At 38.1% G+C, this 15,229-nt stretch overlaps 2 protein-coding genes across 2 annotated transcripts in view; both read left to right on the forward strand.

The window, feature by feature from the left end:
* The window catches only part of KLHL7 (kelch like family member 7), a gene marked incomplete at both ends in the record, with an annotated part of 61,983 nt that extends 48,834 nt beyond the window's left edge, over nucleotides 1–13,149 (forward strand). Inside the window, 4 exons of the mRNA XM_084229686.1 lie at nucleotides 1,622–1,862; nucleotides 4,431–4,632; nucleotides 11,571–11,668; nucleotides 12,866–13,149. Coding sequence (XP_084085812.1) covers nucleotides 1,622–1,862; nucleotides 4,431–4,632; nucleotides 11,571–11,668; nucleotides 12,866–13,149 — 825 coding nt within the window. The remainder of the gene's footprint in view (nucleotides 1–1,621; nucleotides 1,863–4,430; nucleotides 4,633–11,570; nucleotides 11,669–12,865) is intronic.
* LOC311168143 (small ribosomal subunit protein uS19-like) lies at nucleotides 6,244–7,336 on the forward strand. Its single transcript, XM_084229482.1, has one exon. The coding sequence runs from the start codon at nucleotides 6,779–6,781 to the stop codon at nucleotides 7,013–7,015; it is 237 nt and encodes a 78-aa protein (XP_084085608.1). The 5' UTR covers nucleotides 6,244–6,778; the 3' UTR covers nucleotides 7,016–7,336.
* Nucleotides 13,150–15,229: the final 2,080 nt, after the last annotated feature.

Below are 15,229 nucleotides of genomic sequence, written 5' to 3' on the forward strand. Positions count from 1 at the left end.
AAACTAGAATAATCATATTGGGATTCCTAATTTTTTTTAAAAAGATTTATTTATGCACACAAGAGCTGGGGTGTAGGCCAGAGGTACGAGGGCAGGGGTGAAAGGATTCACCAGAGACAAAGTGGGGAACAGAACAGGTGGGTTGACTGAAATACACTGCTAAGGGTCGCAGCAGGTGAGACAGGAGAGGTCTGCTGTACCATGTGGGTTAGCTCCCTGACCAGGGATCAAAGTCATGCTGCAGTGGCTGCCAATAGCTTCATAGTGTTGAGACTTAACCACTTGTGCCACCAGGGAGGCCCCATTGGGGTTCCTAATTTTTAAAGCACATATCTGGGTAAATAGCTTGAATAGAAAACAATCTATCACATAAGTAAAATTCAATGTTCAGCACTTTGGAACACTCTTCATCTTTGTATCACCAAATTAAGGTTATACAGCTTATTTTTCTTTTTGTTTTTCCTTCAGTTGAGATGAATGAAGCAATTTGATTTGCTAGATTTATAACTTTGACAGTCTGAAACTTAGGCCAGTCTGGAAATAGTGTTGGCTTTGTAGATTTACGTTCTTTCTTTTTTTTTTTTTTTGAAAATGATTTAATCTTTGAAATGTGTTTTGAATTTTAGTGCTACAAGTTTTTTGTTGTTTTTTTTTTTTGTGTGTGTGTGTGTTTTTTTTAAAGATTTATTTATTTATTTATACAAGCACTGGGTGCAGTCAGAAGCGCGGGAGGGTGAGAGAATTCACCAGGGCCAGAACGAAGAGCAGAGCAGGCAGACTGATGAAATACATTGCTGAGGGGAGCAGCGGGTGGCAGGAGGGGTCTGCACACCATGTGGGACCCTCACCCCGGGGGGCCGGGGTTCGAACCGGCACTGCAGAGGCTGCGGGAAGCTTGCAACCCAGTGCTCAACCACTGCGCCACGGGGGAGGCCCGGATTTACATTCTTTCATTGTATCTTCTCTCAGACGTGATAAAATATTTGATCCAAGTAGAGAGTTGCTGTTAAGTGCTGACCTTTCTTGCAGCTAAAGTAGAATTATGAGACTCACTTCAGTAGCTTGTATATTGTTGCTCATCTATTTAATCATTAATGGAATTTCTTTCACACTTGAGAATGCTTTAGTGAGTATTACTTTGGTGGCAATGTAGTAGCCATTGACCATGTTGCAAAATTCTAAACTTTAATATGTGTTTTGAAAAGGGAGAGGAATTACATAATGGAGGTTTTTTAGGCTTTTGGGTCTGAGGATTTAATGTTTTTGTTTTTTTTTAAAGTTCTAGGATATATTAATTTTTATGAAAGGTTAAATTAAAAATGTTAAAATGCCATTGCTTACCATCAGTTCCAAATAACTGGAAAGCTCTACAAGTAAGATGCTACTACTTCATAGGTAGATATATGCCTCAATGATCCTTTTAGTAGCAAGAACAATACTCAGTGTTTTTCTAAAACAAAGATTATGTGTCTCAATTTTATGTGCATAATACTGTACTTCACTGTTGCTACTAACTTTGATAGTAAGTTAACACATTCTTATATGTTGTGTTGACTATATTTTTTCTTCTTTCTTTCAATTACATTTTTCCATTACTGAAAGCTTCCTGTCCTTGTTGCAGGACTATAGCTGGACTGACATCCGCTGTCCCTTTGAAAAACGAAGAGATGCAGCATGTGTGTTTTGGGATAACGTTGTATACATTTTAGGAGGCTCTCAGCTTTTCCCCATAAAACGAATGGACTGCTATAATGTTGTGAAGGATAGCTGGTATTCCAAATTGGGCCCTCCAACACCTCGAGATAGCCTTGCTGCTTGTGCTGCAGAAGGCAAAATTTATACTTCTGGAGGTTCTGAAGTCGGTAAGAACTTATTCAGTATTTTTGCTTGGGGGAGGTACTTTAAAGCTAAGTATCTTGGCTTTCCTATTTAAATAAACAATTGGTTTTTTGTCCAGATGCTTTTTGACATAATATAAATGCATATCTGTCACATTTTAGAGCCTATTTTCCTAAATGTTTACCTTACTCCTTTATAAATCATTAATTTACAAGAGTTTTAACTTCCTAGATTATGTTAATTATTGTTTTTTTGTCATGACAAAGACTTTGTTGATCTCATCTGAATTTTAGTTCTAGATTAGTTGTTTTAAATATATAATATTTTTTACCTTAAAGATTTCAGAGCTTGCCTTACTCAGATTCTATAAGACCTCTTTACTCCAAGCTTTTTTCCATTCAAGCTTTTAAAATCAATATTATCTTTGCTGTCTTTGTATCACAAAAACATAAAAATGATCTTCATTTACTTCATTAAGTTTTTAATGTAATGACTAATAGTGATATTTTATGCTTTTTAAAAAATATTTATTTTTATTTATTTATGCATACAAGTGCTGGGGTGTAGGCCAGAGGTGCAGGGGGTTGGGTGGTGAGAGAATTCACCAGAGACAGAGTAGGGAGAAAAACAGGCAGACCTACTGAAACACACTGCTGAGGGTAGCAGCAGGTAAGACAGGAGAGGTCTGCTGTGCCATGTGGGTTAGCTCCCTAAGCTCCTGAGACTTAACCCTTTGTGCCACCAGGGAGGCACTATTTTATGCTTATTGATCAGAATGGGTGAGGGTGTTGGTATAAAAACCTTTCTCACTGATGGATAATTTGTTTGTGTCCAGTAGAGGTCTTTTTCTAAATGAATATTTTTTTTGTGCAGACTAAACACATGATAGCTTTTACAGGCTTTCATCTTTTCAAATAATTTCTTTAGCTAAATAATAGGTTTATAAAGAAAACTAGGAGGCCCAAGTAAATAAATCTAAGGTACTGAATTTAAATGTTAACCTAGTCATTTTATTTTCTTTGATGATTTTTATATTAGTCCAAAGAATGTTTTACTTTTGGTCAGCATATTTATTTGTTTTAAATGTTTGTACATCCCCTCAACTAGATATCAAATCAATATAAATAATATACATAATTTTCTAAATGTGACTATCTAAAAGCATTCTTGACAGAATGTTATAATACACCATAAACAAATATAGTAAAATACAAAGGGAATAGAAAGCTATCACTCTGTGGTATGGTAGATAACATCATTTCTTGATCATTTTCTCCGCTAAGTCAGTTTTTTCACTTAGTCATTTTAATGCATCTACTATACATCTGTGTATTTATTCCTAGTCTCAACCAACTGAATATGCCAAATCAAAAATGTTTAAAACGTCAAAGAAGTTTCTGTTAGTCATGACCATTGTTTCTTCTGTTTGCTATTCTCCCATCTTTGCCTTTTATAGGCCTTGGTGCATTTAAGAACTATTTAAGATTGTTTTGTTGTGATTTTGTTTTTAAATCATTTGGTATTAGCAAAGTACAGAAGAATAGGAAATGAGAAATAGTTTGGTAAACCTCTACCTTCTTTTTCCTTGGGAGGAAAAAAAGTACTTGATTTTTAATATTGTCATTTCTAAGCTCTTATTAAGTTCCTATGGTATGCAGAAGTCATAAATTACAATTAGTATATAGCTTTTACTCTTAAGATGTGTCATAAAAATGCATCAGAACCATATAGTGATATCTTGAGGGTATACCCAAGAAAGGACCAACTTGACTTTGGAACTTAACCCACACAACCACTGAAAGTGGTCAGGAAGTATGGTATTATTAGTGCTATAGTGACTGATAAAGAACATTAAATAAGCCCTCAAATGTTATCAGATAGTAGTTTTCATATTTTAAGGTATGGATTTACCATCTATAAATAGCTGTGCTTTCCCACTTTACATAAACATCTGAAATGTAGATAATACCATTCATGCACAGCTGGACTTGAAAGACATATGTATTATTTTTTTTATTTTTTTATTTTTTTTTAAATTTCTTTTTTTTTTTTAAGATTTATTTATTTATTTATACAAGTACTGGGTATAGTCAGAAGTGTGGGAGGGTGAGAGAATTCACCAGAGCCAGAGTGGGGAGCAGAGCAGGCAGAAGGACCGAAGTACACTGCTGAGGGGAGCAGCGGGCGGCAGGAGAGGTCTGCGCGCCATGTGGGACCCTCCTCCAGTGGCCGGGGAGCAGCCGGGGATCGAACCGGCGCTGCAGAGGCTGCGGGCAGCTTCGCAACCCAGCGCTCAAACGGTGCGCCACCGGGGAGGCCTGTATTATTTTTTTTAAACCAAACGAATTTATTTTTCTGATGTTCATTTACCAGTAAACGATTCTAACAAATCCTTTTAAAAATACTTTACACGATCTATCAAAGTTAGCTTTTTCTTAACCTACTTGTACATTTTCCTGTTGTCCATAGAGTATAGAAATGATTAGAAAACTTAAGTTCTTTCCAACCTTTACTTAATGACCCATACTACAGTCATCAGCTCATTCTAAACACACATACACTAAGCCTGATGGACCCCTTTTCTTTTACAGGAAACTCTGCTCTATATTTATTTGAGTGCTATGATACAAGAACTGAAAGCTGGCACACAAAACCCAGCATGCTGACTCAGCGCTGCAGCCATGGGATGGTGGAAGCCAATGGCCTGATCTATGTTTGTGGTGGAAGTTTAGGAAACAATGTTTCTGGGCGAGTTCTGAATTCCTGTGAAGTTTATGATCCTGCCACAGAAACGTACGTATCAATTTAAAACATTTCACAGTTCCTCTCATTCTAGAAACTCAGTGGAAAGCTTATGTCAAACAGATCTGTTTAAAACAAACAGATTTGTTTTATGTACTGCAGATGTACATACTCTTTTGAATGTGCTATGGTCAGGGGCATGTTTATAAACTGGCTTGGCCTTATACCCTCTGTGAGCCCCCTCTCTTTCTGCTCATGCTTCTGCAAGGAATACCTTTGGATGAGATAAGTTTGGCTAATTCATCAAATTCATAAAAAAAATTTCTTTTTGCTTGAGAGGTCAGAAAATGTAGAAGAGGGGAAAACTACTTTCAATTGAAACTGCAAATCCTGGGTATGTCACTGTTCATGGATCCTCACCCATGCACTTAAAACTGCAAGACATGACTCAAGCTCAAGATGCAACAACAATGGTGTTTATCATCAAAGGGGGAATTGGAGAAAAGGAAAGAGCGTCTAAGGCCACTTATGGCCTGCTGTCCTACCCAAGATAGTGTTCACAGTGTCCAGTAGTCCAAATCAAAAACTTCTTGTGCAAGATGGTTTTGACCCTTCAAGAGCCTGGAGCTGGTGACATGCCAATAAGCAATGGGCCAAGATCCAACTCACAGTGGTTGCTGCAGATGATCCCAAGTGGTGATCCCAGAGGCTGGACTGAGTAGTGCTAGACACTCAACCAGACAGTGCCAGAAGCAACAGCAATTAGGAGGGGGTGCCAGAGAATTAGAAGTGGTGGACATCTCTCAGAGATGGCCAGGCACATGTCAGCAGTGCAGCCGAAGGTGACAGTGCCAGAGGACCAGGTACCAGTGTTACAGCTCTTAGAGATGCCAGGCATAAGCTAACAGCAGACTGCTCTTTTAGAGGTGGTGCCAAGGGACCAGGCACCAGTGTACAACTCTTTGAAAGACACTGGGCATCGATCAGTGGTGCCAGTCAGCAAGTGATGACAGAGGCAGAAGCAGCAGTCATGCTGCAGTTTGAAGTGGAAATCTCAGATATAAAAGTCCCAGACATCCACAGAGGTCATTAAAGGTCTTTCCAGAAGAGGGTCTGGGCAAGTCTGTCTCAAATACCCTAAAACCTTGGCTTATATCCCCTTCAGGGCACCAACCTTTCAGGTCCAATTGGTTCATTTACAATTCCAGCACATTATTCAAAACCCCACCAGACTGTCCAAATCCAACCTATGCTGAGGCCAGGTAGTCTTGCTGAGGCCATGGGCCCTGCTGTGGAACCAAGGCAGGGGCTACCAGGAAATTGAAGCATGAGCTGCTGTCACCAATAGAGCCAAGAGGCTGGCTGAAAGGCATCGTGCTGAGCACGGAAGCCCTGGTTCACCACTGGCTTTTCTCTCCCCATGGCTTGTGCTGAGTCGGGGCAAGTTTTGCCACCTCTGAAGCTCTGTGGGCTCCTCTGACATAATTAGTAGTAAATTTGCCTTTAATTAGACATGATCCATTAGTTTATGGCATTAATTAATCATACCCATAGGAATAAGGTATTTTTTGAGTTTGTGCTTATTATAATAGTAAGTTTAGATTCACATTTATCAAATAAAATTATTAAATCAACTGTGAAGTAAATTACTGCTTCTACAAAGGCAAAATGCTAAGTAAATAAATTAGTGGTTAGTCAGTATTTCTGACCTTACAATTAATGGAACTACCAGTGTAATCAAAAGAAATGTGCTGGGCCTCCCCAGTGGCGCAGCGGGTTGAGTGCAGCACTGTGAAGCTGTCTGCAACCTCTGCAGTGTGGGTTTCATCCTGGCCCACCGGCGAGGGTCCCACATGGCCCAGCAGACCTCTCCTGTCGGGCCCCCTTCTCCCCTCAGCAGTGTATTTCGGTCATCTGCCTTTTCTGCTCTCCGCTCTGTCTCTGGTGAATCCTCTCACCCCCCCATGCCTCTGGCCTATACCCAGCTCTTGTATAAAAATAAATAAATCTTTACCAAAAAAAAAAAGAAAGAAAAAGAAATGTGCTAATCAGTGGGAGATGTAGCAAGTACAGTGACGTTTAAGTAAGGAGGAAATGAACACAAATGATACTCCAAAAAGATCTTCTGTTGCTACTCAGAAACCCCAATACTCAGACGCCTGATAAGAAAAGTCACTATTTCTGAAGAGGCGACGGGATGGCGGAAGTGGAGCAGAAGAAGAAGCGGACCTTCCGCAAGTTCACCTACCGCGGCGTGGACCTCGACCAGCTGCTGGACATGTCCTACGAGCAGCTGAAGCAGCTGTACAGCTCCCGGCAGCGGCAGCGTCTGAACCCAGGCTTACATAGGAAGCAGCATTCTCTGCTGAAGCGCTTGCGCAAGGCCAAGAAGGAGGCACCACCCATGGAGAAGCCAGAGGTGGTGAAGACATAATTGCGGGACATGATCATCCTGCCTGAGATGGTGGGCATCATGGTGGGCGTCTACAATGGCAAGAACTTCAATCAGGTGGAGATTAAGCCTGAGATGACTGGCCACTACCTGGGCGAATTCTCCATCACCTACAAGCCTGTCAAACACGGCCGGCCAGGCATTGGGGCCACCCACTCCTCCCGCTTCATCCCCCTCAAATAGCCTGCATGACCAGTAAAGGCACAGACTTCTCTTTAAAAAAAAAAAAGAAAGAAAGAAAAGAAAAGAAAGAAAAGTCACTAACTCATTTGGAAAAATTGTTCTTCTTTTACCAGAACAATTATTGGGCAAATATGAAAACTTAAATGTTATGTCAAGAGCTGCACCAGAATGCTTGTGTTCTATATTTAGGAAATATTGCCAGACTGTGCAACAAAGACACCTTCTGTTCCTGTTGCTGCTTTTTTAAAATTAAGAGATGAGGGCCTCCCTGGTGGCACAGCGGTTGAGCGCTGGGTTGCGAAGCTGCCCGTGGTCTCTGCAGCGCCGGTTCCATCCCCGGCTGCTCCCCGGCCACCAGAGGAGGGTCCCACATGGCGCGCAGACCTCTCCTGCTGCCCGCTGCTCCCCTCAGCAGTGTACTTCGGTCCTTCTGCCTGCTCTGCTCCCCGCTCTGGCTCTGGTGAATTCGCTCACCCTCTTGCACTTCTGACTGTACCTAGTGCTTGTATAAATAAATAAAAAATAAATAAATCTTTAAAAATAAATAAATAAATGAAAATAAAATTAAGAGATGAGAATTTAATTATAAAATACTATCAGTTCTAAGCATTTAAGCCTACCACCTATTTGTAAAGGGTTTAAAGACACATAACCAAAAACAACTTTCCCAAACAAAACTGTAGTTTCAATAGTTCTTTTCTCACTTTTTTAAAGATTTATTTATTATTTATGCATACAAGAGCTGGGGTACAGGCCAGAGATGCAGGGGGTGAGAGGACTCACAAGAGACACAGTGGGGAACAGAACAGACAGACTGACTGAAATACACTGCTGAGGGGAGCAGTAAGTGAGACAACAGAGGTCTGCTGCGCCATGTGGGTTTCTGCCTGGCCAGCCAGGGATCAAACTCATGCTGCAGAGGCTGTGGATTGCCTCATAGTGCAGTGCTTAACCCCTTGCACCACCAGGGAGGCCCCCTTTTCTCATTTTTTTGCTTAACTGGTTAGGAATAGCAGTAAAAGCAACTTACCATGAAACTAATCTTTTGCTGAAGTGTTAAGACTAGGAAATCTTATGAAAGGATCAAAATTACTGCTCACTATATTTCAAACACCTTTGTACTTTGCCAGGGTACATAGCACTATCCCTCTCTTCATCCTGTCATCTGTCTACCTCAGCTTCTCCCAAACCACGCAAAGGTGGGGGGCCAGGGGGTCCTATAAACCCTCCTATAGAAAAATATTATAGAATACTATTCAAAATACTATACTATCATCTCATCCACCCTTCTGGCTAATTATTTTTTATTCTGAAAAAAATCTTTTAAAATAGAACCTATAACCATATAACTGCCAGGCATCTAATTTTTGAGATCTTTATTCAGATGATATTAGCAAAGGAATTCTGTAACTTCAATATTTTTTAAGACTAGATAAATATATTCGGTTTGGGGAAATAATTCAAAACATACAAATTAACATTTCTCTTGTTTTGTATTGAGCTTATGCATTAAATTTGAAGTGAAGAGCTAGCATTAATAAAGTATCCAACCCTCAAAATGGAAAATAAGTTGTATACTGCTGTGATTTCCCAATATGTAATTTATACATTCAAGCCTTTTTTCGAAGAATGTTTCTTCCCAGTTTTGAAAATTTTTCTTAGGTCATTTTGGAATTTTTTTAGTTGGAAGAAACTAAGAAATTAAGCCTATGGAAATATAAAACACTACATGACATACACCTCAGCAACATCTTTAAAGACTCGTCACCCAAAGCAGTGATAGCGAAGGCAAAGAAAAACAGCTGGGACTACATCAAATTAAAGAGCTTCTGTACAGCAAAAGAGACAGTAACCAAAACAAAGAGACACCCCACTGACTGGGAGGAAATTTTTGCACACAACACTAATGATAAAGGACTGATCACAAAAATCTACAAAGAGCTGACAAGACTCAACAAAAACAAAGTAAATAATCCAGTCAAAATTTGGGCAGACGAGCTAAAAAGGAACTTCTATAAAGAGGAAATGCAAGTGGCCAACAGGCATATGAAAAAATGTTCAGCATCACTTATAATCAGGGAAATGCAAATCAAAACTACAATGAGATACCATCTTACACCAGTGAGAATGGCACATATTAAAAAAAACTAGCTACAACAAATGTTGGCGAGGATGTGGAGAAAAAAGAACTCTCCGGTACTGCTGGTGGGAGTGCAAACTGGTCCAACCACTATGGAAAACTGTGTGGAGATTTCTCAACCTGCTAATGATGGAGCTTCCATATGATCCAGCAATTCCACTCTTAGGTATTTACCCAAAGGACACAGAATCATTAATTCAAAAGGGCACCTGCATCCCTATGTTTATAGCAGCACTATTTACAATAGCTAAGCTATGTAAACAACCCAAATGCCCAAAAATAGACTGGATCAAGAAGATGTGGTACATATACACAATGGAATATTACTCAGCTATCAAAAAGGATAAGCTCATGCAATTTACAGCAACATGGATGGAACTGGAAGGGATCATGCTCAGTGAAATAAGCTAGAAAGAAAAAGAAAAATACCAGATGGTCTCACTCATAGCAGGAATTTAGAAAACCTAAATAAGGGACCAGGAAAAAGACTAATTATAATAAAGTAAAAATCAAAATCAACAAGCAACTATAAACCAGAGACACACTACGGGGGCAGGGGAGGAGGGGGCAGGAGGGATTAGGGTCAAAATAAGGGGTGTGGAAATTGTATGGTGATAATATAACCAAGATGAAAATGCATACATTGTGCAAAAATGAAAAATGATGTAAAAGATATAGAAAAGAAAAGAAATTAAGCCTATGGAAAATAATATATATAGTGTGAGCGGTGAGGACTTTTAGCCTCCTATCACTAAATTTCAGGATGGAGAAAACAGACCTCGCTCATATTCTATATGTGAATTACAGAGGAAGGAAGTGTGTTTGGTGAAACTTCTTAATTCTAAACCTTTAGGAGACTTAGCAATGCATAAGAACATGGTCTTCTCTATATCCTGGATGTATTTGGAGATGAAAGGGATATGTAAATTGAATTTTTCCAAGTCAAGTACATGTTTAATGTTGTTGGATAGCTTACTCTGTAAAACTCACTGCACAGGGGCCTCCCCGGTCGCGCAGCGGTTGAGCGCTGGGTTGCGAAACTGCCCACAGCCTCTGTGGCGCTGGTTCGATCCCTGGCTGCTCCCCGGCCACCGGAGGAGGGTCCCACATGGCGCGCAGACCTCTCCTGCCGCCCGCTGCTCCCCTCAGCAGTGTACTTCGGTCCTTCTGCCTGCTCTGCTCCTTGCTCTGGCTCTGGTGGATTCTCTCACCCTCCCACGCTTCTGACTGTACCCAGTGCTTGTATAAATAAATAAATAAATCTTAAAAAAAAAAAACTCACTGCACAGAGAGGCAGTGGAGGCCTAGTACTGGTTCTCACTTCCAAGCTGTGTGCTAGTCTTCTCTCTTGTGTGTCTACATTTTGAAAAGTTAAATCTTTCAAATTGTTTAAAGAAAGAAATACAAATAACCATATTAGAGAATTACACTTATGCCACATTCTACTTTTGTTGTTGTTTGGGGTCTTCTGGTATATTAGCTGTTAGGAGCACCAGCCTGTAGCCAGTACTATCATTTGCATGAGCGTGTAGCAGAAGAAGGGATTGAATCTTACAGAGAAAAAGAAACAGTGGTCCGTGTACACGTGTATGATGCTTCTACCTGTGAATTAGTTGAAGACCCTTCAACACTTTTGTACACCTGTATGCTCAATTTCACTTTACAGTGGTGACTGTAAACATAATATGCAAATACTTTATTAAACTTGACCAATTGATTGTACTTTTGCAGCTAGAGCTGCCTAAATTTCTAAGTGTAGATTTGATGATGGCTCTGTGACTAGTAACAGATAGTGCTAGTCTGTTGATTGCTAGAAGCCCATGATAACTCTGTGCTTTACTTACTCATGCATAAATATTAATTAAAACCACAGCATTAGTGTTTCATATTGACTTAATACCTTCCCCTTCTTTTTTATTGCCATTTACAAATTGTTGTTTACTACAGGAAATGGTTTTCTTCCAAAGATATGTTATTAGTTTCCAGGTATCCTCTATTTCTTATATCCTATCATAGTTGAAAGTACCCAAGTACTTTTATAGGTACCCAAAACTACTGTTAAATTTTGTTTTCTTGCCTTCCAGTCACTGTATGTGTGTGGATATAAGTGAGTGGTAAATAAGCACTGAAATAGGATAACAGACCTTTCTTATAAACCAGTAGAACAGTCATTAGCGTCCCATGAACAAGTACACTAAAAAAATTTTTTTTCAGGTGGACTGAGCTGTGCCCAATGATTGAGGCCAGGAAGAATCATGGACTGGTATTTGTAAAAGACAAGATATTTGCTGTGGGTGGTCAGAATGGTTTAGGTATGTAATGTTAATTCATTGTTCAATTTACCAGTGAGTTTGTTAGACTTTCTTATCATGTTTAATATTTCTTAAACTCTTAATATAAGCATATATCACATATATCATTACCTATTTTTATGTTCATAGGAACTATACGAACATGGCAGTACTTTTAACATCTGAAGGTAGGAAATAGCTACAAGTCATAGTGACTATTTCAGATAGCTCTCCCACATTTCATACACCCCCTATAAATGGTGTCACACTAGTTTAGGAACTATGGAGTGACAGAAATATTTGAATTTTATAAAAACTTTTAAAATACATGTTTCAGGATTTTTTCTCAGAATCTGAATGAAATATCACATGATGATATCACTATTTCATAAATGAATAAATTTGACATTTTATTTTCTTTAGTAATATTGTCTAGAGAATCTTAAATAATCTTAAATAATCTTAAATAATCATACATAATCTTTATTTATGGCCTCCCTGGTGGCGCAAGGAGTTAAGTATCAGCACAATGAAGCTATTGGCGGCAAAAGTTCAATCCCCAGCCAGGAAGCTAACCCACGTGGCACAGCAGAACTCTCCTGTCTCACCTGCTGCTCCCCTCAGCAGTGTATTTCAGTCAATCCACCTATTCTGTTCCCCATTCTGTCTCTGATGAATTCTCTCACCCCTCACACTTCTGACCTACACCTCAGCTATTGTATGCATAAATAAATAAATCATTAAAAAAATTGCTTTATCTGAACTGAATCTATGTAGTCCTCAAACTTCACTCTAGTTAGTACCTTTAAGCATTATTTAAATGTAACAGAGAAATAACTTCTTTCCCCTTCTGTGTTCTTATTCATCGATGTATTCCATAAAATGCTGACAGATATATGGCAGAAGGAGAAATGACATGATTAATTCTAATCAAAATTAATTAGCAGGAAAATATATTGATTCATTTACTTTTTTCCCCCAAATAAAGAGTATTTTTAATTCTGTAGAATAAATATATTTATGATTCTAAAACAATTAAATTTTATTGTGTTAAAGTAAGAAGAATTTACATGGTAGATACATGTTCATTGTAAAATTCTTACAACATTTTTGCATGTTTGAAAATTTTCTTAATAAAATGTTAGGAAAAATTTAGAGAAATATTGCTGTTAGAGATCTTGTTAATAGAATTGTTCATGTTGTTATAATCTTTTGAAGGTGGTCTGGACAATGTGGAGTATTATGACATTAAATTAAATGAATGGAAGATGGTCTCACCAATGCCATGGAAGGGTGTTACAGTGAAGTGTGCAGCAGTTGGCTCTATAGTTTATGTCTTGGCTGGTTTTCAAGGTGTGGGTCGATTAGGACACATCCTTGAATATAATACTGAAACAGACAAATGGATCGCCAACTCCAAAGTCCGAGCTTTTCCAGTAACAAGCTGTTTGATATGTGTTGTTGATACTTGTGGAGCAAATGAAGAGACCCTTGAAACATGAAAAGTGAGTAAACTTCGAAGATTCATCAGAGACTCAAAAATACAGCCACCAGTGCTTTGTTCCAAGAGTTTGTTTAAAAATTTTAGTTTGATCTTTTGTTTTTTGGAAGGAAGTTTCAAGTAAAATAAGAAATAGATGTTTCTTTTATATGGATTTCCTTATTTAATTTGAAGTAATGTGAAGACCTTATTTCACCTAGCCACATAACCAAAAATATATCTATCAAGACTTGAAAAATTATAAGCATTTGGTGAAAATATGAATTATTGAATGAATTTTACATTTCTAACTATGATTATGGCAGAGTGGGGGACTGGTTCATCAGCAAAGGAGCCTCACCTTAGCTCTAGATTCTATTTTTCATATATCATAGAAGTGCTTTGTAGTTAGGTCTGTTTGTTTCTGCTCAGTCAAGAACCAAGAAATATTATGAATTGTTAGTCAAAACAGGCAGCTCTGATAGAGCAACTTTAGTCTCACATAATTTTGCTTGTTTTAATTGTATTGCATTTAGTACCAAATATATTCCATTTTAAAAGAGAACCAGAGTGAGTCAAAGCATATACAGGCTCTCTCACAAAACTTCATAAAAACATTTTGGGACTTAAAGATATTCTCTATTCCTCATGAAATATAGTCAATCCAACTAAATATATTCTCCATCTTTTTAATATAAAATGTCAGGCTTAGCACCCATTATTATTGTTTTATCCAGTGACTAAAAAGTAATTATGCCTTTTCAGTCCACTGATAAATAAAATCCAATCATAATAAGGACAATGAACTAGCAACAGATAAAACTATAGTAAATTTCTAGGTAACTAGCACAGTTATATAATATCAATATTGACTTTGAACTTCTTATGAATTAAAAAATACATAATTTCCTTTCCTTAGCAGGCTATATCAGAGATACTTGGCCCAGGTGTCTCTAATAGTTATGTAATAATTTGGTATAAATATATGCCATCTTGTATTTGTTGCTTTTATGTGGTCAATAAATCTTTTACAAATCCATCTATTCATTTCTTTCCTACTAATGTTTTCCCCTTTTACAGTAAGGAGTGTATGGAATGAGCTATGTAAAGCTGTCATTTATTTGATATTATTAAATATTTTTAACTTAAAGTAGCCTTCTAAGTTTTATTCATTTTAAATGTATTAAGTAATGATTTTTTTAATTTGTGAAGCAATGTTCTATTTTAATTTTTGTCTTTATATAAGGGATATAACATTAAACCCTAAAAATGTTTAAATGAAAACACTTACAAAAAGCATATAGGTATATTTATATTTATGTGGGAATTTGTGTACATAACAATTATATTGATATATAATTATATTGAGATATAATTCACATACCATACAATTCACCCATTGATATAGTGAATTAGTATACTCAGAATTGTGCAATCACCACCACAATTTTGGCACATTTTTGTCACCACAAAAGAAATCCCATGCTCCTTAACAATCACTCCCCATTTTCACACTGTATTACTTTCCTAAGGCTCTGATAGCAAGTTATCACAAACTTGGTGACTTAAAACAACAGAACTTTATCTTTTTGTAGTTCAGGAGACCAGAAGTCCTAAATCAAGGCATTGGCAGAGCTGCTTCTTTCTGGAAGCTCTGAAGCAGAAACTGCCAGGCTGCTCCCCTATCTCCTGGTGGTTGCTAGTAATCCTTGGCATTCTTTGCTTGTAACTGCATCAGTCCAATCACTGCGTCTGTCTTCACACGGGCCTTCCCTGTGTGCCCCTCTTTGTTTTTTCATGGTTTGTAAGGATAGCAATCATTGGATTTAACCCAATCCAGTATGACCTCATCTTAACTAATTACATCTGCAAAGACCCTGTTTCTAAATAAGATTACATTCTGCAGTTCTAAGTGGATATGAATTTTGATGGGGAGTTGGGGACATTATTCAACCCAGTTACATCCCTCAACCACGTAGCCCTAGGCAATCATCACTCTGTCTCTAGATTTGCCTATGCTGAACATTTTTTAAAAGATATTTTTATTTATTTACACATACAAGAACTGGGATCTAGGCTAGAGGTACAGGGAGCGAGAGGAT

Source organism: Talpa europaea, assembly GCF_964194135.1.
Source record: "Talpa europaea genome assembly, chromosome: 3".
NCBI classification, from domain to species: domain Eukaryota; kingdom Metazoa; phylum Chordata; class Mammalia; order Eulipotyphla; family Talpidae; genus Talpa; species Talpa europaea.

Excerpts from the sequence above, each read along its gene's own strand:
- LOC311168143 (XM_084229482.1), top strand. The coding sequence starts at position 6,779 with ATGGCGGAAGTGGAGCAGAAGAAGAAGCGGACCTTCCGCAAGTTCACC.